The sequence below is a fragment of the Lissotriton vulgaris genome, chromosome 4_1 (genome assembly GCF_964263255.1).
Source record: "Lissotriton vulgaris chromosome 4_1, aLisVul1.2, whole genome shotgun sequence".
Classification (NCBI taxonomy): Eukaryota; Metazoa; Chordata; class Amphibia; order Caudata; family Salamandridae; genus Lissotriton; species Lissotriton vulgaris.
In genome coordinates this window covers 1,999,110,920-1,999,133,869 of record NC_141691.1, presented here as the reverse complement: position 1 = coordinate 1,999,133,869, position 22,950 = coordinate 1,999,110,920, and the positions used below count along the sequence as shown (strand labels likewise).

General features: G+C 48.9%; 1 protein-coding gene and 1 long non-coding RNA gene across 3 annotated transcripts in view; one reads left to right on the top strand and one right to left on the bottom strand.

Moving 5' to 3' along the window:
• The window catches only part of LOC147724831 (fucolectin-like), a 122,640-nt gene extending 102,470 nt beyond the window's left edge, over positions 1-20,170 (top strand). For both annotated transcript variants that reach the window (XM_086966328.1, XM_086966327.1), the window contains one exon: positions 18,669-20,170. In XM_086966328.1, the coding sequence (XP_086822454.1) occupies positions 18,669-18,852 (184 nt within the window). In that variant the 3' untranslated portion in view covers positions 18,853-20,170. The remainder of the gene's footprint in view (positions 1-18,668) is intronic.
• On the bottom strand, positions 1,778-15,835 carry LOC147724832 (uncharacterized). Its single transcript, XR_015309935.1, has 3 exons — positions 9,578-15,835; positions 3,887-4,852; positions 1,778-3,742 (listed from the first exon to the last, which is right to left on the bottom strand). It is a non-coding gene; the product is annotated as an uncharacterized LOC147724832 (long non-coding RNA).
• Positions 20,171-22,950: the final 2,780 nt, after the last annotated feature.

Here is a 22,950-nt window from a genome sequence, read left to right as displayed (position 1 = left end):
GTAAATACGGCCCCTTCACATGCAGCACTTTACAGTGAAGGGGCGTTCCATGGGTGTTGCTGTGGGTGTTCCCACGCAACATCCATGGAACGCAATGTTTTCATTTCTCCTCGTTTTTTCCTCTTTCAATGCGTGCTGCATTGTACAGCATGCATTGGAAGAGGAAAAAGCCTTAAGTGAATGTTTTTGTGCAGGAAGGTGCCCCTTCCTGCACAAAAACAATCTCCCCATGGCGCAGGCACCCTTGCACCATGGTGCAAGGGTGCCTGCGCCGGCGCTTGGCAGTTGTTTGTGCACCAGCAGAGGGGAGAGCACAGGAATGTGACATATTCTTGTAAATATGTTGCATTCCTGTGCTCTGAAAGTGCAGCAGTGTGGCGCAGCCAAAGGCCTTACGGTGCCACGCTGCAGCACTTTCTTGTAGATCTGCCCCCGTGGACTCATGTCTGTGTCATGGATTTAGTACATTGAGCTGTGGAGGTGGTGTCCTGTGTTTTGTAAATCCTAGTATTTTCCAAACCTTTTTACCTGTGTCATCGAGCGGAGGCCTACTTGCCTACTTGTGTATAGTTTGGATTCTATGTGCTAAATCTTAGCTCTGACATCCCAAGTGTACATTATGTACGTTTGCTCCCTGGGTGCATAGGAGTGAGCCGGAGCAGCGATAGCCTTGTGGGATCCATGATGGATACTCAAAGCCTGATTTTCTGACAAGACGGAAGTGAGGTGATTTTCCCATATAGTTAAAGGGTATTCCTGACATTCCCAACGATGGAGGGAGGAGAGTTAGACACTGAAGTGGGGAAAGAGAGAAGAAAAGGTGCTCTAGAAATTTGATTAGCCATTTGCTAAGAGGAGCTGCTGATTAGTCTTCCTATAGCACTGCCATTTGGTAGATGATAGGGGTGAAGGGTACGACTGCAGTTTCTCTTGTCCAAGGTAAAGGGAACCCTTTAGGGGAGGCCAGTCTTCCTGATAACTCCTCAGTGTGGCCGATGACAGCCAGGTGAATAATGCTCACACCTCTTCATTCCTCTGTTGTTGTATGTGCTCCAGACAGGAGGCAACCCTACAGTGCGAACAATCACTGTACTGAAAGTGTGTCCCAAAGTGTAAAGCACCTCCTGGTCAGAGAACTAGAACTCCACTCTTGCAGCTCTACTGGTTGTGTCACCCCCGCTCACCCTTCACCAGGGGTTCAAGGCCCTCCTTCACCCACAGGCTCCTGCCTGCGCCTCATCCCTGGTGGTCCAGTGGGTGAGCCTTGCTTTTCTTTGGGTTCGCTGTTGTCTGTCTTCCTGCTGTGCCCGTTTTTCTGTTTTTGTCTGTATCTTTGTGTCTGTCTTTTGTGTCCTTGTATTTCTTTCTCTGTTTTTAATTAAATTTTGCACCTTTATCTACTTTCTGCCTCTGTTGCCTGTTGTGCCCTCCGTGCCCATTTTGGCAGCTGCTGCCCCGTGACCCCTGCCGGTTTCCCGCCCCACCTCCCATCTGGACTTCCCTTCCCCTTCCCCTATTTAATGGCGGCCGCGCACAGCGGATGCACACAGTGGACACGCCGCTGGCGCGCCAAAGGCAAGCCCAGCTGCGCCTGTCCGCTACCCGATCGCGACGTGCGCCACGGATCTTAGTTCTCCAACCACCCGCCGCTACGACTCAGCTGCCCTCCTCACACTCAACCCCAGAAGGAACAACAACTGCCAGCTGTTGAAGCCGAACACCATCCACAGCCAGTTCTCCTGCGTCTCTGCCGCAGAACCTTCACCACCCTCTGCACCACCACGGCCGCCGCCCCCACACCAGAAACCAACACCACTGGAGCCCTGAAGTGCATTCTCCTCAACATGCACTCCCTGCACAGACACACCGTAGAGATCTGGGACCTCCTCGACACCCTCTCGCCGGACGTCGCCTTCTTCACAGAAACCTGGACCAACGCCTCCTCCGCTCCCGACATCTCCATCGCCATTCCTGACGGCTACAAGATTCAGAGAAAGGACGGCCCCAATCGCCCAGGAGGAGGACTCGCCATCGCACACAAGAGCTCCCTCCGACTCTCCACCTTCACCACGAGCGACTCCACCGCCACCACCGAACACCTTCACTTCCAGGTCCAGACCAGCCCTAGAACCACACTTTGCAACACCCTTGCCTACAGACCCCCGGACCTTGCACCTTGTTCACCATGACCATTGCTGACCTCATCACACCCCACACCATCACCTCCATGGACTACATACTCATCGGAGACCTGAACTTCCACCTCGACATCCTCAGTGACGCCAACTCCACCACCCTCCTGGACAACCTCACCAACATTGGACTGAAACAGCTCATCACCAGCCCTACCCACAAGGCAGGACACACCCTTGACCTCATCTTCGCTGGTGGGAACAGCCACACCACGCAGCCACTCTGGACGGACCACCACTGTGTACACTTCTCTTTCAACACCGCCACCACTCTCAAACCCACTCCTTGCCCTCTACGAAGGAACTGGAGCAAGGTCACAGAGAAGCACCTCAGCTCCACCCTCATCCATGACCCCCACCGCATCGACCGACGCCAATGTTGCAGCCAAGGAACAACACCGTTGAATCACCAACTGCGCAGAAAAGCCCGCACCCCTACACACCACCAATAAGCAACGCCCCCTGAAGGCCACCTGGTTCACCACCAACCTCCAAAAAGCCAGACGCTCCTGTAGATGTCTCTAAAAACGATGGAGAAACAGCAAAACTATAACAGACCGGACCGCCTACAAGAACGCCACAACAGCATACTACCAACGCATAAGAACGACTGAGAAGAAATTCAACAAAATGCTCACCAACTTCTGCAACTCGAAGGAACTCTTCAACATCTGCTTTTCGTTATTTATATTTGAGACTCAGGCCGAGAGATAACTTCTTTCATGCACCAAATGTATTGTAACTAAGTCAAAGTTGCAATGAATGATGTCTGGCATTTCCAGCTCCATGTATTTATAAAAGCCAAGCTGTCAGCAAGAAATGAAAGATGCTGCTCACACTAAAGCCAGGCTCAACTACTTGGTGAAATTTGGAAGTGGTGCTGGTGAAAATGTCACCTTATATTGATGGAATCTGAAACTATTTAGGTCTAGAAACGTACACCATTTTAATGGGAAACGCACTAGTTTACATTAATGTTCTGAAACCTCAATTGCTTATCCAATCGCTGGAGATTTTGTGTGTAAGCAGAGAGGAACAGAATTTTGACCTCATTAGTGAAGTGGTTGATAGCGACTTCTGTATTAAAGTGCTTCAATGTCCCAGCCTGCGACTGAAAAAACACTGTGAATATACACACTGTTAAAAAATAATATTACACACATTATAACACACGCTGCCGTAGAATGTGTAGCGATTTAGTGTTGATTATAAAACAATTGTTAGCTTTCCATTTTAGGGGTTTTGCAACAATTCCAAGATATTTTTTAGAGCTTTTCATTGCTGAAAAGGGTAAACAATTCTGATATGTATCCCTTTCCCTGCACCTGATTGCTTAGATTTACTTATGATAAAGTGTCACTCTAAAGTGTCACACATTTGGCAGTTGCGTGTCACTCATAAGGCCAGTGAAACCATGGAAATATCACACATTAGCAGTCCGAAAACTTAGGAGCTATGTAGGCTACAATTGAAACATGTTTGGAAAAGCTCCACAGCAACCAGGGGAGTAAATGGATGACTTAGTCAAGTGCATAGAAAGCCTCATTAACCTCTTCCATGCTGATGACGGCCCCCAGCCGTCATGCACTACGGTGCTCGTGTGCTGATGAAGGCTGGGGGCCGTCATAAACCCGCCCACTCCCGATTCTGCCGCACAGGCGCAGAATCGCGGCCGCATGGAAGGGGTTAAGCACTGTTGTTTCAACTAATTCTTCGATGAAGACACCTGTGGATTACGCTTGCCACGGCCCGTGCCGAAGACCGCACTGAGAAACAGGCAGCGGACATGGATGCAGGTGCAAGCACTGCAAAATCCATACTGGCCATCAACAGTCATCAACGAGTGCACAAGAAAAACCCAAGTCTAGGCAGTCAGATGTCCAACATTTCTGCTACCAGTGTGGACTAGCATTCCCAGCCCTAGGGAAAGAGTGCTAAGCCTATGGCAAAGAAAATCACTTTGGCCAAGATTTACAAAAAAGTCACGGAACGTAGCGCAGCAGCCATAAATGTTGCGCTGCATTGCAGGACAGGGAGGGAGATATGGCTCTCTTTTCCCCTCTCCCTAGCAGAGGCGCTGATTTCAGCTCCTGTGCGCCAGGCACACACCTTTGCGTCATAGTGATAGAGTGCCTGCCTGAGTCTACCATAGGTTTTGTACTGGAAGGGTATCCTTCCAGGACAAAATAGTATACATAGCCTCCTTTAAAACGTTTTTATCTGGAATTTTTAAATCAATACATTTCTCCTCTTAACACCTCCTTTTAAATGGCATTAACGTTCTGTCTACTATTTTTTATAGATAGAGTTTGCATCAAAAGCCATGGGTGGAATGCTCAGGTATTTCTCATGCAACACCCGCTTGGAGATAAGTAACACAAAGCCGTGCTTCATGCTGCTTTGCATTACTTTCAGGGTACTTTCCAGCACAAAACAAGTTTTGCACTGGAAAGAAAATTAGGAAAAAAACGTTATGCTGGTTAGCGTCACTTTTGTGATGCTAACCCATTGAAAAATGTTAGTAATTCTACCTCTTTGTATGTGTCTGCCAAGCCCAATCAAAGTACCATTCCTTAAACGCTGTGACAAACTGGGCAGTGACCATCAACGTCGACCAAAGTCAGGGGGTAAACCATGCCACCACTTACGTACTGTTCTTACTGTAGGGTCGGGCCTTAGGCCCTCATGCTGTTACTGAATGAGACACAGGACACACTGCATACATGGTGCAACTGGCCCAGAGCACGTGCGCTCGGCCTCTTTTATTGGTACTTTGTCACATGACCTGTGACATCAGTGGTGGGTGGGTGTTCAGTGTAGTTACAGGCTCAGCACTAGAATGCTGACTTGTGCTGGGCATTACATCCCTCCCCAAATTGGTTAAAAATTAAACCAAACGTGAAAAGTCCAAAAACCTGTGGGGGAAAGAAAACACAGAAAATAACATTGGACTTGCGCTTTCAAAACGAGTCTCTTTGGCTGCTTGCAAGCCGCAGGCAGTATAGTTCTTGTGTCCTGGATTAAACAGTTCTTGGTGGCACGATTCGCAGTTGTTCGGCAGGTTCATTCTTTGTCTGTGCTGTCTGTCCGCTGTTCTCAGCCCTGCATTTTGCTTTGCTCTCTTGGTGATGAATAGTTAAAAGAGAGATGGATGACATGGTTGTTGTTTGTCTTCCAGCTTCTTTTCTCCATGCTGGTTGCGCGATGTTTCCGGGCAGGCTTCAGTGTGTTTCTTGGCAGGTGAAAAGAGTAGGTGCGAACATCCCTCTCACTAGGATGCCCCTCTCGCCGGTTTTCTTCTGCCACAAGATGTTCGGGAGGACCTCTTTGCCAGGTTTCCCCTGGACTGGTGTTTTGGTCATGTTGCTCTACCATAGCCTTCGGGCCGTGAGCAGGGCGCTCCACGAGCCTCACTTTCGTGTCCTAGTTCCACCTGAAGGTTGAGTTGTCGACTCTTTTCATTGCTCGCGAGGCTTGCATCCTCTTGGGTCCTGCAGACATGCTTCAGTAGGTCTGTCTCTCGTGCGGGACTTGCTGCCACCAGAGTCCCTCGAGGTCTCTGCTTCTGGTTTGCCACGGGCTGGTGCGAGGTAGGTCAGGTCCTCAACTTCCGGAGGCCTGAGTAGTCTCGCCATCCAATCTTCCGCTCAGACTCCAGAGGTAGATGTCGCCAACAGTCTATCTTGCTCTCTTCTGCGATCGCCGTGTGGATGGATGGCTCGTAGGTGGTTGTCTTTGTTCTGCGCTGCCGGTGCTCTTGCCAGGCTTGTCTTCTATTGCACTCAGGTGTTCCAGTGCCTGTTCTTTTCCTTCTTTCCGCAGGGGTGGCTTCTTTCTTCTTTTCTTAGTGGCGGCGGCCACTCTGTTCTTTCTTCCTTCTTCTTAACCTGACAGTCGTGCCACTCTGATTACTTCTTCCTCCTTATCTTCTTAGTGGCGGTGGCCACTTAGATCTTTCTTCCTTCTCCTTCTTCTCGCGACGTACTCTGGTCCAATCTTCTTCATCTTCTCTGGCCAGGCTTCCCCATGCAGCGCGCGCATTCTGCACGTGTCTTCCCGGTCTTGTCCTAGTCCTAGGACACTGTCTTCTTGTCACTCACTTCCAGTGTTAGCGTCGCGACCTTCACACTTCTTTCTGTCGATTTCGTTAATTAGTGTGGTTGAAGTTCGTGGGTCCAGGTCCTCGGACCGCGCCTTGTCTGAACTTCTTGGACCTCGTGCTGGTCCCTTCTGCCGAGGTCTGGCAGGTAGGCTTCGTGGTGCTGAGCTTCTTGGACCTCGTGCTGGTCCCTTCTGCCGATGTCCGGCAGGTAGGCTTCGTGGTGCTGAGCTTCTTGGACCTCGTGCTGGTCCCTTCTGCCGATGTCCGGCAGGTAGGCTTCGTGGTGCTGAGCTTCTTGGACCTCGTGCTGGTCCCTTCTGCCGATGTCCGGCAGGTAGGATTTGTGGTGCTGAGCTTCTTGGACCTCGTGCTGGTCCCTTCTGCCAATCACTGACAGGTAGGCTTCTCGGTGCAGAGCTTCTTGGACCTCGTGCTGGTCCCTTCTGCCGATGTCCAGCAGGTAGGCTTCGTGGTGCTTGGTGACCATGCTGAGTGGTCATGTTGCTGTTGTGTGGATTCTTCAATGCTACGGGTTGACTGCGCAACCATTTTCTTTTCATCTCTGTTTGATTGCTTTGGTGCGCAACTGGGTGCGCTCTTCGTATCTTCTTTTGTGACTTGCTGCTTTGGGCTAGTGCTGGCCGCACTGCTGCGCATTGGCGTCATGCGCTGTCGCACTTCCTGGTGCTGGGTTCTAGAACCATCGTTGGTTTGTGTGGGGTGTTCTTACTTTCGCCATTCTGCTGCAGCGATGGCCTGTGGCCACCAGGCATCGCTGTGTTCTTTTCCGGCGTGGCGTCGGTGCTTCTGAAGTGTTGCTTCTGGAGGGTTGCGTCACCACTCCATTGACCTTCTCCTGGTCTTGCTGCCTCTGCGTGGTCGGTTGCGATTCTTTGGAACTTCTCTTGGCGCACTTGCGGCGTGTTTGTGGGTGTCTTCAGAGGAGTTCTTGCACTCCTGTTCCTGAGGTTTTCTTTTCGCTGTGGTGCACACCCGTGCCGTCGCGTTTTTCTACTCAGGCTGTGTGATGAGCTTGGTACGTTCTTTCTTCTCGTGCTGTGCTGCTGCTTTATTTTCCTTCTCCTAAGCAGCTTGGATCTGACTCCCTTTGTGACTCAATGTCCTTTGCCTTGTTGCAGTCTCTGGGCATCACTTGTGGGGGCTATGCGCTCTTGGCTGGGCTGTGGGCTTTCCTTACTTGTCGTAGGCTTGTTTCACCTTGTGGCTTTTGGGTTTGCTGCCAGTGTCTTTTAGTGTGTCTTGCGTGGAGTTGCTGCACTCCTGGCGCGCTTCTGGTGCGTTCCTGGGATTCTGTTGCGTTCTTGCGCTTCTGGCGCGCTCCTGCACCGTCGTCTTTTGCATCTTCTCAGGCTGTGTGGTAGCTTGGTGGCATTCCGGTGTATCAGTGTTCTTGCACTGTCTTCTGCTGGGAATCTGCTTGGCGAGATGCAGTATGTCCTTGTTAGCTTTGAACCTGATGAGGCAGGCAGGCGTCTTCCTTTCGTTTCCTTGCTGCTGTGTGGTGTCCCTGCGCCAGTGTTGCGCATCAGCCTGCTGTATTTTGTCTTGGCGTGGCAGCTATCTCTCGTGCTGCTTTGTGCTTGATGCATGCTCCTTGCATAGCCTCACAGTGCCTGTCTTGGGCTTGCTCTAGTCTTGTTACTGGGTTTATTGGGATTTGCAGGTGCAACTTCACCATTGGCCACTCGGCGGCAGTGTTCGATTCCTGGTCTGCTTTTCCTCCGATCACCGTCTGATCCATGGTGCTTCAGGCCTCGTGGATGGCTCCGGGACCTTCCCTGCGCTGTGGATGGGGCACCCTTTTCCAGTGGCTGATGCTCGGGACGCCTGCAGGCCACACATCGGGGACCCACGCGAGCACGCAGGCTCCACCGGAGAACTCCTCTTTAGACCCGGTGAGGGGGGGGGGGGTCTTTGTGGCATGCTTCTCAGCTGCGCTGGCCGCATAGTTTACTGGCAGTCTCTGCGGATGGCATGGCGGGCCTTAGTGGGGCCTCTGGGCGAACACTACTCCCCCCCCTGTGCCCTTTCACTTCTCGGATGCAGCGGCAGGCACCACAGTTTATTCCGCTGCTTGGGAGTGGGAAGAGTCAGTCTGTGCTTCAGCCTTGCTGTGTAAGGCCGCAGCTCTTCACACGCTGCAGGCCGTTCTCCCCTGCGTTTTCACTTTTCTGTTCCGCTCCCTGCCCACGGCCGTTTCTCCTGCTTCTCGCGTGGGCAGGGGGGGGGGCCAGGGCATACCTTTTGGGCAGATAGTGTCGGCGATCCGGTACGGGTGGGCTCCGCTTGCTATGCGTTTCCGCCCGGCAGCTCTCTACGCTGCGGGCGCTTCTCATCACAGTACATTCAGCCCGTCGCCGCAGCTTGTCACACGCTGTGCGGCGGGGACAGGGGATGCTCCTAGCAGGCCGCGGGTGGGCTCCGCGAGCCTTGCTTCATCATGGTGTGTAGCGGCCGACGCCGCGACGCTGCAGGCAGGCCGCGGGTGGGCTCCGCGAGCCTTGCTTAATTAAATGCACATAGCTGGCGCCGCTCGTACTGTTGGGGCAAAGTCAGTGTTTACAGCGGGTGGGCTCCGCTTTCGGTGCATATACGCCCGGCAGCTTGGCACACGCTGCGGGGCTTATACTTGGGTGCTGTTGTACTCGGGCTCACCTTCGGCCAACGGGCCACTCTGTATCCGCGGGTGGGCTCCGCGAGGGCTTCATGATAGGTGGGCACGTTCGCGGCCAACGCGGGTGGGCTCCGGTCGGCCCGCACTTTTCCTAGGGCTCACTTGCGGCCGGTACAGGTGGGCTCTGGCCGGTCCGCTTATCCTCTTGGGGGCACCGCCACGGCAGGGCGGCATTCAGCAGGCTTCAGAGGTGCGGGGTGAGCTCCCGGTCACCTTCTCTTTTCCTTTCAGGCCCGGGGCTCGACACACGCCCCGCGGGCCTCTCGGCGGCTGGTACGCTTCAAAGGGGGTGTGCTGTCGATGCAGACAGCTCTCCTCTTCCCTTTTCCTCGACGTTTCTTTTAGCTGGCACGCATGGGCACAGCTACCCTCGTCGACATTGTAGGGTCGGGCCTTAGGCCCTCATGCTGTTACTGAATGAGACACAGGACACACTGCATACATGGTGCAACTGGCCCAGAGCACGTGCGCTCGGCCTCTTTTATTGGTACTGTGTCACATGACCTGTGACATCAGTGGTGGGTGGGTGTTCAGTGTAGTTACAGGCTCAGCACTAGAATGCTGACTTGTGCTGGGCATTACACTTACCACACCCAGATGCCACCTGCCTACCTCTCCGTCTTCTCACTCTACTACTTCACTGACTAGTGATAGCCAGGAGGATTGATATCTCCTAATGATGTCAACATGCAGAAATTATGCTCCACACTCACATGGAAGACAAGGCTGGAAAATAACTATCTTGGTAATTCGTCAAGACACAACATCTTCCCCAGTCACGCCTATACAAATGACCCAAGGCACCATGGTATATACACAATCGGACATGCACAATGCATTCACAGTTCATTACACCGCGCTTTACAACTTCCAGCTACAAACCACACATTCGGAATTCAATACCTATCTCGCGGAATTGACCATGCCGCAACCTAGGCTGGAACAAGCAACAGAACTCAATGACCCTATCCTTGTTGATGAAATCAGAGAGAGCATATTCTCACTATCAAACGGTAAAACTCCAGGGCCAGAAGGCCTCCCAGTGGAGTTTTATAAAGCTTATACTTATGCACTGGCACAGCAGCTTTTGAAGGAGTATGAAACCGCTATCAAAAACTCCACACTCACAGACACACAAAACAAGGCAATGCTGGTCTCTCTTTTAAAGACTGGCAGGAACTCAGACTCCCTTGGGTCCTATCGCCCACTGGTCCTTTTCAACACGGACTACAACATTTTTGCGTCCATACTGGTGAAGCGCTTAGCTCCATTGGTAAAGACATTAGTACATCCCGACCAAAATGGGTTTGTTCCCACTAGAGGAACATCACTCAATATACGTCGGTTTTTCAAGGTTCAAGCATACGCTGCAGAGCGATGGCCACGATCCGGTTGTCTGGTACTTGACCTGGAGAAGGCCGTTGACTCTTTGGCGTGGCCGTATCTGGCAGCTGTTCTACGCAAATACGAGCTGGGCGACCAATACATGCATATGATTCAATTATTGTACCAGCACCCCGCAGTAAGAGTCCGAACGGGCAGGTTAATCTCGGACGAAAATTGGGTCAAACGAGTTACAAGGCTGGGATGTCCTTTGTCCCCACTACTATTCTCCCTAGCAATGGAACCCCTGACAATTTTGCTCCGCAGGATTGGAGTAGACTGGGGTATACCCCTAGGAGATGACATGCATGCGGTTTCCTTATACGTAGACGACCTGCTGCTCTAAGTAAGAGATCACCACGTCATCCCCACATCAATAGCAGACACTCTTCGAGACTTCGAAAAAGTATCGGGCTGCTAGGGTAATTGGGTGAAGTTGGGAATATATGCCTTTCAAGGATTATGTAGCTGAAATAGACCTGTTCATGAATGTATCGTCTCTTGTCTGGTATCCCAACACATTCTGCTACCTAGGCATATATATATATAGGACACCTGCCGACATACTGGATTGGAATTTAACCCATGCCATATCTGCGATCAGAGCTCAGAATCATTTCTGGAAAACCCTTCCGATAAATGTAGCAGTTCGCATAGCACAAAATATAATAATTCTACCGAAATTACTCTTACTTTTCGAATCTCACGATATATGTACCAGTTAAAACATTCCGTGACCTGAAAACTATGCTCAGAGACTTGATAAAGAACACTGGGCGGGCCAGGGTGGCACTGTGGAAGCTTTATGCACCCACAGACGAGGGTGGACTGGTGGTCTCTAATATGGAGCTTTACTATCTAGCGGCTCAATTACAGTGGGTGGCAAAATGGCTGAGTGGTAGAAACTTGGAGGACACAGTGACCACACAGTGGTCATGGTCCAAGTCCCAGATTCACCATTTATTCCATCCTCTGGCCTGACTCCCCCGCCCTTACATTTGGAACTGGCCCACAGATGCTACAAAATAAGTCTACATCTCACCTGGCACGTAATCCCCTACTCCCCATTGATACCGCTAACGGGAATGCCCCGGGGGAAGCGAAGCACACCAGATGCTGCACTCACGAGCTGGCATGAAGCACGTCTGGAAACACAGGGCGACTTTTATGCGGAGGGTGCTTAAGCGAAGCACACCAGATGCTGCACTCACGAGCTGGCACGAAGCAGGCCTAGAAACATTGGGCGACTTTTATGCAAAGGGTGCTTTACTCACATTCGAAACATTAGTAGCTGATCATAATTTACCGGTGGGACAATTTCTTCTCCACAATGCCATCATAAGATCTCTAACAACAGCATGGGGTGACATCACAACAGAGCCACCAACACATCTATTGTTGCAATATTTGCATATAATGGGGGCGGGCTCCCATGTGGTGCACTGGCTGGTAGAAGCATTATTTACACATACCCTAAAGCCTGTATCAAGTCTCCGTGCACAATGGGAGGTCAATAGAGGGCAGCCGTTAACAGACAAAGAATGGGGCACCATACTTACCGGCTCTACTTACATCCTAGGAAAACTCTAAATTCAAATTAATTCAAATATACATAATACACAGAGCATATCTCTCACCAGACAAACTAAACAGGTATTGTCACACTGATACCTCGGCCTGCCAACGTTGTCAACAAGCAGACGCAGATCTCTTGCACATGTTATGGTCTTGCACTTATCTCCATGCATATTGGCAGGCAGTAATATCTATCCTCACCAAATGGACGAAGACATCACTGGAAAACACATTGGAGGCCTGCATTCTGAGCTTATACCCCAGATCAAAGAAAACCAAAGTCACCTCCAGGTTCAAAGATTTAGATTTGGCAGCGGCAAACGACTCATAACTAAAAGATGGAAACACAATGATGCTCCAGTGGTGGATAGCTGGTTGGCATCTCTCACAATATAGGCACAAGCTGAGAGCACAGCATTGCACAGAGAAGAAACAGCAGGATTGCGCAAGTACCCAACTGCAGAAGAATGGAACATCATCCTTAAAGCACTAAATAGAGGAGAGGATGAGGACCTGATCACACCTTCCCAAGCAGGAAATGATGGAGATGGGCTTATTGACATGTAGATACATCATGTATTCTATATAAGCAAACTAACGAGTTAAAATGACACCATGAGCCGAGTTAATCCATAAATACCTTGTTTGACAGGACAGATACAACATGGCATGATCTCGTTTCTTATTGGAAGCACTTATGATAACATCACCCTAATCTACATTGCAACCAGTTGTGTACAGACCAAGCATATTACAACCCAGATAAAGTCTATTTTTGAAGGCAGTTAACATTTATTTTTTATCTTTCTCCAAGTTCGATTTTTTTCCCTTTCAGAACAGACAAGACAATTAAGCAAATATCTTTTATATTGACATTATTAACGGAATTCTTAAACCAAATTCAGTTATGTTTATATGTCAGCATCAGGGGCAAATGTAAGGCAATATCGTTTGTAATTCGAAAAAGCAACAAAACTCATGCATAGCGTAGAGTATACGTGCTCAAAATATTGAAAAGAAAAGATAGGGAAATACTGTATATTATATCTTCATTTCCTTAATCATTTTTCACACATGTATCTTCGAGACATATGTATTTAAAACGTGTTTTGCGATACTCTAATTGCGATTTTTAGGGAATCGCAATTAGAGAACCGCAAAACGCAATGTAGGTAGGATTAGCAAAATATTTTGCGAATCCCCCATATTCCTTTTTTGCAAATCGCAAATTAATATTCTCTAATAAGGAATACCTTCCAATTCATTCCTATGGGCTAAAAGGCCCATAGGAATGAATGGGAAGACATTCTCAATTTGCGATTCTCAATTAGAGAATCGCAAATTGAGAATACAATTTTAGGGTTGCAAGGGTGTCAATAGAACACCCTTTTGCACCCCTGAAATAAACATATGTGCACATGTGGCGCAGATACTTGCGCTAAGGGCAAAAAAGTGCTTTTTTCAAAGAAATCGCAAATTACCACCAACCTGAAGTTGGTGATAATTTGCGATTCCTTAAGCCAAAATCGCAAAACTTGGGTGCTTCCTACATTGCATTTAAGGAATCGCAATTTGGGATTCCTTAAATGCATTCGCAAAATAAGGAATCGCAAATTTTGAGATTCCTTATTTTGCATGTGGGTTTTTGTGTGCTACATAGCATACTGCCCAAATTGCGATCGCAAACGCTGAAATTCTGCAAATTTCTGCATTTGCGATCGCAATTTGGCTACCTACATATGGCCCGTATTTCCTTGCTGATGTCTATTCACAGCTGTCAATATGTACTCTTATCGAATAACTTTATGTCTGCTAAATTTGAAAATACAATAAAAGAAATAAAAGAAATTTAAAAAAAATAAAATGATGTCAACATGTAGACCGGCATCCTCGAAGCTCATGGTCGCTCTCTCCTTGAATGGCCTAAACTTCATTGTCGATAGTGGTGCCTCCATCAATGCCATCAGCTGAAGAGATATTACCATCCTTCGTGACTGTGTACAGTTGGTTGATAGCTGATGGAGGATGCATGTGTTAAGGTGAAGGTTCACCCATACACTGCCGACGGAAGTTCACAGTCACCTTCATACAAGTACAAGCAGGAAACAATGTCATTCATTATGCTCATCTTCCAAATGCCACGAGCGCCTGCCCGGTCATACACCTGCTCATGAATAAACAGTCCATACTTCATCATTGATAGTGGGGCATCAATCGATGTCATGTCCCTGGATCAATTAAACACACTTAATCCAGAACTACTTCTTGAACGCTCACCGGTATAAGTCTATACCTGGGACCCGGCCAAACCCCTCACAGTTGTGGTGCCTTCAGTGCATCTCTGTCACATGGCATAAATCCATCACCCCTCACATTAATGTACTACAGGTCAATAAATCTGGAACATGCCTTCTCAGTTTTGCCACTGTAGCAGCAATGGAACTCATCTTCATCAACTTTCAGCTTGAGACTGTCCCCCACCTCACTCACCATTTTACTGGACTTGGCAAATTGAAAGACACGAATTTCCGTCTTCACATAGATGAGAGAGTTCGCCCAGTGGAGCAGTGTCATAGGAGAGTGGTGGATCGTCTAAAGAAAGCTGTGGAAAAGGAAATTGACAATCTCCTCAGTCTGGATATCACTGACCCATCTTAAGGCCCCTTGCCATGTGTGTCTCCCATTGTGGTCGTCTTGAAGAAGGACAATCTAGGGGCTCTACGCATATGTGTTGACATGCAGCCGATCCACCTGCCCATCTTTGGGAAACCCAAGGCCAAGATGCCCTAAAGATTCGAATGGTGGGGAATACATCTCTAAGAATACAGCTACCTGATGTTCCACAAACCTGGCAAGAAACAAAATCCAGCCGACTACTTCTTCAGGCTACCTCAAACCTCACAAAACAGACACACATCCATAGCTGAGGAATGCTTACAATTCAGTCAGAACAAGAATACCTCATGCCCTTTCCATTCTCCAGATCACAGCGGCCACAAAGAATACCAGCACACTAGCTCTCGTGATACATTAATCGAACAAAACAAGTGGAGACACAGCTCGGAGTGATGCTCTGAGGAGGTCAGAGCGTTCCACAACATCAAGGATGAACTGACAGTCACCTGTGAAGGACTACTTCTGAAAGGGTCAAGGATAGTGCTTCCTAAGACAGTACACAAACAAGCCATGGACATTGCCCATAAAGGACACTGAGGGATAGTGGGCACCAAGAGAGCTCTCCGGGACAGACTGGTTTCCTGGGCTGGACACCATGATAGAGATAGAACTGCGAAAATGCCACCTATGCATCTGTCTAGCGCAGTTCTCACGCCCTTTGCCCCTGGAGATGTCTGAGATGCTCCAGGTGTGCAGAGAGGGTAGCAGTCGACCTCTTTGGTCTGCTTGAATCTGGCAAATACCTCCTAGTAATAAAAGATGAACATTCCAGAATCCCGCAAGTCAAAGTGTTCTCTTCCACTAGTGCTGCCAATGTCCTAAATGACATCTTTGCAGCCTGGGGGTCTCCCAAGATTCTAAAGTTGGGCAATGGACCACCAATCACGAGTGGGGATTTCAGAAACGTCCTTAGAGGCCTTAATATCACACACCAACATATAACCCCACATTGGTCTCAGGCCAATGGCATCACGGAACGACCCATGGGAACGCTTAAACGAAGTGTGCAAAAAGCCAATGAAGAAGGACTTGTGCTGGACGATGCTCTCTGTCAGGTTCTGCAGACATATCGGACAACACCATATTCAACAACAAGAGACAGCCCAGCCACTCTCATGCTTGGACGATCCCTGCACACCAAGTTACCACAGTGGGCGTCTGAACGCCTTGGGAGCCCTGATGTGGTCCGAGCCATGGACCGAGAGGAGAAAAAGAAAATGAAACTCTATGCCGATGGCAGACGATGGGCACAAGAGACACTTTTTTAGCCAGGAGACTATGTAGTAGGCAAGCAAAAGCGACAGAAGAAGGTGGAAACCCCCTTTAACCATCAACCGCTGCTAATCACTGTGGTTAAAGGAAACATGGTCACAGCGTAAGGCCCTGGGAAGTCTATAACTCAGAACACATCGCACTTCAGAACCAAGGAACTCAGTCCAGACTCGGATGACTCCTCACCACTGTCCGCACAACCTGATGTGGCACCTCCTGTACCACCTGACCAAAGGGATACCGAGTTGAGGCTCGCTCCACTGACCACTTGGTCTGGCAGAGTGACATGTTAGTGAGATTTATATAGCGCACAGCAACTTAAAAAAGAGTCCCGGCGCTAAATCAGGCACCCTACAACAACAATGCATGCCCTTTTATTATTTGCCATGTTTTTAGTTTTTTTGTTCAAAGTGGAGAGTTATATAGTTCGTAGCTCTGGAGGGAGTTTATTCCGTGTGACTGGCACAAGATAAGAAAAAGACTGCCCACTAGTTCTACTCCAACGAAATTTGAAGGGAGAACTAAGGTTTCTGGAAGGGGTGTAGTCATGGAAACTCTCTCAAATGGCCGGCTCCTGAGGCGTGCAGAGCTTTGTGGACAAGGGCCAGGGACTTGTGACCAGAGTGGTGACCAGACCTCGAAGACTCATTGAAGAAGATATCTGACTCATAATGTTTGGTGGGCTGTGTTGAAACAGGGGGAGGTGTAGAGTCAAATCTCTATGATCCTGACTCTGCCTCCGGCCGGCTGTGCCATTGGAGCCCCCGCCGAAGGTGGGGGCCGGGGTCAGTGAATGGATATAGGGAGCCACATAACCAGAAAGGGGCAGATAGTAATTACAGAGCTCAGGAGAGGATAGTGTGTCTCTACCTTGCACTGAGTAGTAAAATAATAAAGAACAGATTTTGCACACCTGCCTTGTGTCGCACCTTACTTACAGGACACGACACTCGTAGGACACAGACTGCGCAGCAGCTCTGTCGAGCACATTTTGAAAGTGCATTCTTCTGTGTGCTCCCAAGACCAGTGTTGTGCCAAGTACTGTGCGCCACGGGCCCTCTGTGACCCCAGAAGATCAAGGGCTGCTTTTGGTAAGGTATAATGCTAGTCTGACGTGAGGCTCGTTGACAGGCCTATGCAGTGTTCTAGTATAGAGAAGGCTGTTGTAGGTCAGGTATGGGGAATAGTAGTTTGTGGTGCCTGGTTTGCTTTGACACCCGTGGGCTACCTTCGGGGTTCATTCAAAGAAGAGCTATGCACGGTTCCACAGTATTGTGGGGCAGGTGTGAGGTGATGAGCAGCGAGTGGGTAGTTATTGATGAGGTGTGAGGTGCATTGTAGGAGCTCCATTTGGCATCTTACTACTGGGACAGAGGTGGATACTGCAGCTCATTGGAATATCTGAGGATAAACTAATGTTCACATGGAGCATAGTCACAGAGAAGAGACTACCCTTCAGATGGCACTGTCAGAGGAGGCAGCATCATCAGAGGACAGAGAGTATCCACAGAGGATAGATCTGTCCTTCAGATTATATTTACAGAAGAGAGAGTATCTCGATTGAGAGCCCCAGATTTAGGGATTAAGGCAGTGAGACCTTCTCACGGTTCCTGCTGGTGGCTCCCAAAGGTGTTCAGACCACATGCTCATCTAATCATTTGCCTCTCTATTGAATGCACCTAACTATGGCAAACTCTTCTCTCAAGGTAATCCATGTCAGCAATTGACTTCTTTTTTACATTTCACATTTTACTAAATATACATTTCTTTAGAGTGTTTGATTTTCCAGATGGTGTTTTTCTTTGATTTCTTTTCATGAAATGTGATTCTTGTATAGTGCCTACTGCGACCGGAGTCACCTCTAGGTGTCTGGGTAAGTTCGGGTTATGAATGGGTGTGCATGATGGGGCACGATTGAGAGTTCTGGAGTTGAGGTTAGTCGGTGAAAGTTTCTCGCAGTGCCTGTCGATGGGTGAAAGTTGCTGGACTACACACACTCGTGCAATCCATAGCCTCTCAGCAGAGCGTAGTCACACAAGCCAATTGTAGGTGGTATACAGCTGTAGAAACACTGACAGCACCACCTAAGGAAATGAAAATGCTGTATTTACAGACGAGGAGAGAGAGAGTGCGCATATGTGTGTTTATGAGCATGGCGAAAAAGGCGACATAAGGAGTACATGCAGAAAGGCAGTAAAAAGAGATGGATAAGTGTGAGATATGAAAATGAAGGATATCAGAAAGATGTCAGGAGAAATATGGCTTAAGTGGCTAACAGAGTGAGAAACTACAGAGGGAAGTGGTGTGAAAGGAAGAACAGGAGGGACTGAGATCCAATGAAGACTACTGCCCCTTCCACAGGCCTAGCAGTGTTCAATTCACTCAATGTTTGTCTGAGAATGGGACCATTTTCAGTCATAATTATTTTCATCTTTGTTGTTATTCATTGATCTGAGACTTTTAGCCAACATTATTAGCAGTGCCAGTAGCTATAGCTTGTGTTAGACGTATGTTCATTGTTGTGTGATATGTCTGAATACAATTACAAAACTCACAGGAAAGTACTCAAATACTGCCCATTGCTTTGATTTACTCAGGAGTGAGTGTCACTCGAAGTGTCACACATTTGACAGTAGAATGTCATTCATACGCCAACTGAAACCATGAAGGAGTCAAACTCAAGCTCCTAAACATTTAGCAGCTATGTTATTGGGAAAAGCTGACACCGGTCCTGCCTAACTCCTGCCTTCTGGATGTGTGTTTTGACCCACAGATGCGGCACCATCACAGACCTGTCCCTCGGATCCGTCTCCACGCTCTGCTGCAAAGGGATGGAGGGCCGCTACGTGAGTGTCGTCATCACGGGCCGACGTGAATACCTCACTCTGTGTGGAGTGGAGGTTTATGGAGTTGTGCCGCCGGAGCCAAAGGTGGAGGAGCCACATGTCTGCTGGTAGCGCGGACATCTCTTTCTTCTATTTCTTTTTCTTCGTTATTCTTTCGGCGTCGGAGGCGCTGCTTTACACTTCACCTCAGGTGCTGTCGCTGATGCTTCCTGCACTATGGACTCTATATAAGGTTAAAGAACCTGCTTCACATCCTGGAAATAACGTCAATATCGTGGACATTATGAATTTCCCCAGAGGATAGACTCTTTTGAGATGAACACTGATCATTTAAAGAGAAAGTGACATTTTCAGAGATGTTTTCTAAATGCCAGATAATTATTAAGCATCATTGTTTTCTGTTCAGACATCTGCTTAGGGTGTTTATTGCTCCTGATTGCCTGTCCCTCAGCTATAGACCCACAGAAAAGTCCCACAAAGAGGAGAAGGAAAATTAACAGCTGTTAAAGCCTTCCAGCATGTTGGAAAAGAGGGTATTCCTATAATCTCACATAACATAAACACACCTGATATCTCTGCTTGCTTCACATCCCTGCTCCTGAACCAGATTGCAGGTAAACAAAGGGTATTTTGTGCCAGTGTTCTAAGATTTCTGATTGCTTGACCCAGTCCCAGCATTCCATGCAGGATCTGCAAGCACACCCCAGGGGGGCAGATTGGGAACATCTCCAACATTTGGGATCTGGTATAGCGTCTTGTGTGGGTCAGTACCATCCATTTCCAGGAACTGGAATAAAGGTATTTAAAGTGCACAGAAGGAAGAGTAGACCAAATAGGCACCAAAAGCCAGAGAGTGTAATGAGCAACCGCCTTCCAATGCATCCTTAAACGGATGATATCCCAATGGATGAAATACTGATGAGGATCCATCAAACCCTCTGTTTTTCCAGGTTTTACGAAATAGGGGGTCAACGCTTCCCAGTGGTACGTTTTGAGCTTCCATCCACTTGTGAATGCTAAAATGGAAATGATCAAACTGAAAGTAGCAATAAAGGCAGACTGGTCCCTACAGCAGCTTAAGGGACGTCTTCCTGTCACTCGCCTCATAAGACCTCCTCTAGGGGTGCTGCCCCTTACCTAAAGCCCCCCCATACTGCTTCTGCTCTCTGCCATGCGTGACGTCATCTATCTACTAAAGTATACAGTATATCCTTTTAGCACACCCTGCTTGGTTTCATAGAGGTTGTAAACACCCTAGAGCAATTCGCTGCTATTAGATGCCGCTGGCACAGAAATCATTGTGCCAGTTGTCTGTAAACTTTAATGCTGTTTTCAGAACTGTGAAAGATATTTCGAAAACATTTTTCATTGTGTAGGATTTTGCAGACATTGACTATGGTGATTCCTGAAAATAAAATCTTCTATTGCACTGTGGTCATGCTCATTGAAATGTAAGGTGGTGCTGCATGAGATGGTGGAAGCAGCATGCTTTCTGGTAAAAGACACCGAAGGGTCTGCGTGATAAATGGGGGCTTCTGGAATTTGTGCACTTGTGAAAAGATGTGTATGGATGGCTTTTACAGAGCCTGGTGGCAATGCTCAATGCTTCAGGTGGGTATTCTGTTGTATTTGGAATATGCAGCAGCTTCAGTGGAACAACCCGTGGAACAGGGCCGGACTGGGAACGCAAACCGGCCCTGGCAAATGAGTTTGACCGTCCACGGGGGAGGAAGGGGTGCGCGTGGACAACACTGCAGCTGCTTCTGTTACAGGGTGCCGATACTGCAGCTATTCTGCAAAACCAGCCCCTGTAACAACAAGCATTTACTTCGCAAAAGGTAGAGCTATTGGCATTGTAAATGGCAAAATATTTATTTATGTGTTGGTTTTGAAAACAGATAAATAAATGGCATTGTCATTTACAATGCCAATAGCTTAATCTCTCACAAATGCACACACACCATGCTCTCCCACACACCATGCTTTCCCTAGAACACTCACACTGCTGTCTCTCTCACACTGCTGTCTCTCCCACACACAGCCACACACACACACACATACAGCGAGCCACACACACATACAGCGAGCCACACACACACACACAGCCACACACACACATACAGAGAGCCACACACACAGCCACACACATACAGAGAGCCACACTCACACAGCCATACACACACATACAGAAAGCCACACATACAGAGCTACACAAACACACACACACATACAGAGAGCCATACACACACAGAGCCACACAGAGCCACACACACACACACACAGCCTCCCCCCCACACACACACAGCCACATACACAGCCACACACAGCCACACACACACAGCCACATACACAGCCACACACACAGCCACACACACAGCCACAGTTTTCAGTAAGCTTTGATCCTTTTGAGTTAGAAACAATTTATCTACAGATTATGCGCCAGATGAGGGATAATTATGCAAAATAAAGCAGAAGCAGCAGACACAGGATCGCATAATTCCAGTGGCCCTCCCCATGACCTACTATTATATTTGAACTCTAACTTTTTGATGGTCAAACTGGACCCTCTCCATACCTGTCCACTGGGTGCAATTTGCTGAATCTACTGTGACCCCCCAGTCTTCAGCACTTTTGTCAGAGTAACAGGCCCTCCTCGCCCCCCACCCTAATCAGGTCTCCACAGACCCAGAAGAGACACAAGAGGCAAAGCCACGGCCCACCGTGACTGGAAGGTGCAGCTGCTCGCTTCTCCTCCCCCGGGCTCCTTGACAAGTGACATTTATTTATTTAATGCGATTTTATATAGCGCGAACTTCTGTACCCGAAGGTGTAAGGGCGCTTTATAAAAGGACCAGTTACATTACATAACATTTAAGGCTGTAGGAGTTTAGGCCTAAGATCAGTGTTGCATGATAACTTGTTGGTTAGTATTAAATAACGTGTTCGCGTTAGATCAAAGGTCTCTGTGCTCATGATACGGCAAGGGCACCCTAGCGCTGATCCTTTTCCTCCGATTATTATACCCAAATGTTTCTGCACTTGACCTAACGTGGCTGCTAAACCGGACACATGCTAAAAAAGAGTTGCGGTCTGCCTGAACATTAACATCAGCACTAAAGGCTGCGTGTCCTATGCTGACCCTGTGTCAGCCACCACCCGGGGCGGAAGTAGAGAGCGGCGAGGGTCAAGCAGAGTATAACGTGTCACACAAGACAGGCAGGGTGACTGGGCTGTCAGCGCAGCTACACCAACCCCTTCGACCCAGCCCATGGGCACCCTAGACTTGAACGTTTAAGAGGCGGAGGTAGGAACAAGACAGCTTTATCACCGGGAGGGGTGCTCATGAATATTGGGCACAGGGCGGCACGTAGCAGGCTGGCACTGCTGTTGGTGACGGTTTTGGCAGGAGTTCAGGGATCCCCTAACCGTATGCCCAGGCGAAGGCGGCACTCACCCCCTTTATCGCCGATAGCGGGCTGTAGCATGGCGGCTCCCATCACCAAGACGATGCCGAGGATGAACCATTCCTTGCGGACATGTTCCAGTAGGCACATGCTGCCGGGGATCAGAAACGGACTATTCCAAGAGTCACAAACGGAAGGGGGCGGCGGCCGTGCCTAAAGCCGCTCTCATCTCCGGCCGGGGATACGGGAGCGGAGACCAGGCTCCAGCGGTCGCCGCCATCTTTTACTGCACACCACTGATGAGCGACGCAGGAGAATCCAGCTGAATGAAAGAGGGAGCGGCTCGGCACCTCCTACGCAAGGACACCAGCGGTGCGACAGCAGCTTCTCTCTCAGCTGCCGCCCTGCCCCTGCTAGCTAAGTCTCGTCCCCCAGTGCCATCAGAGCCCTAATGGCTCCTTGTTGATCCGAGCTCTCATCACTATCTCTTCAACATGAATTGGACACAGAGTGGGTCGCCGTATTGATCGGCGCCACTCTTTGGTGGAGTAAGGCAGCACTCTGCATCCAAGATGTTGGAGGACAGTATTTTCCCACAGCAGCGCAACTACCCGGTTCAGGCTGGTAGACGGCCATCGGCTTGACATGGGCACGCAGAAACCAGTTGAGAGGTGAGAAGAGGGGTGGGGGGAGAGGAGGCAACGTCATTTTTGGAAGCTAAGCCCCGTCCTTTGCAGACTGGGGGGTGTGTTGTTCGAGAAGAGAAGGAAACAAAGAAAACACGGCCCTCAATCCGAAACGGACG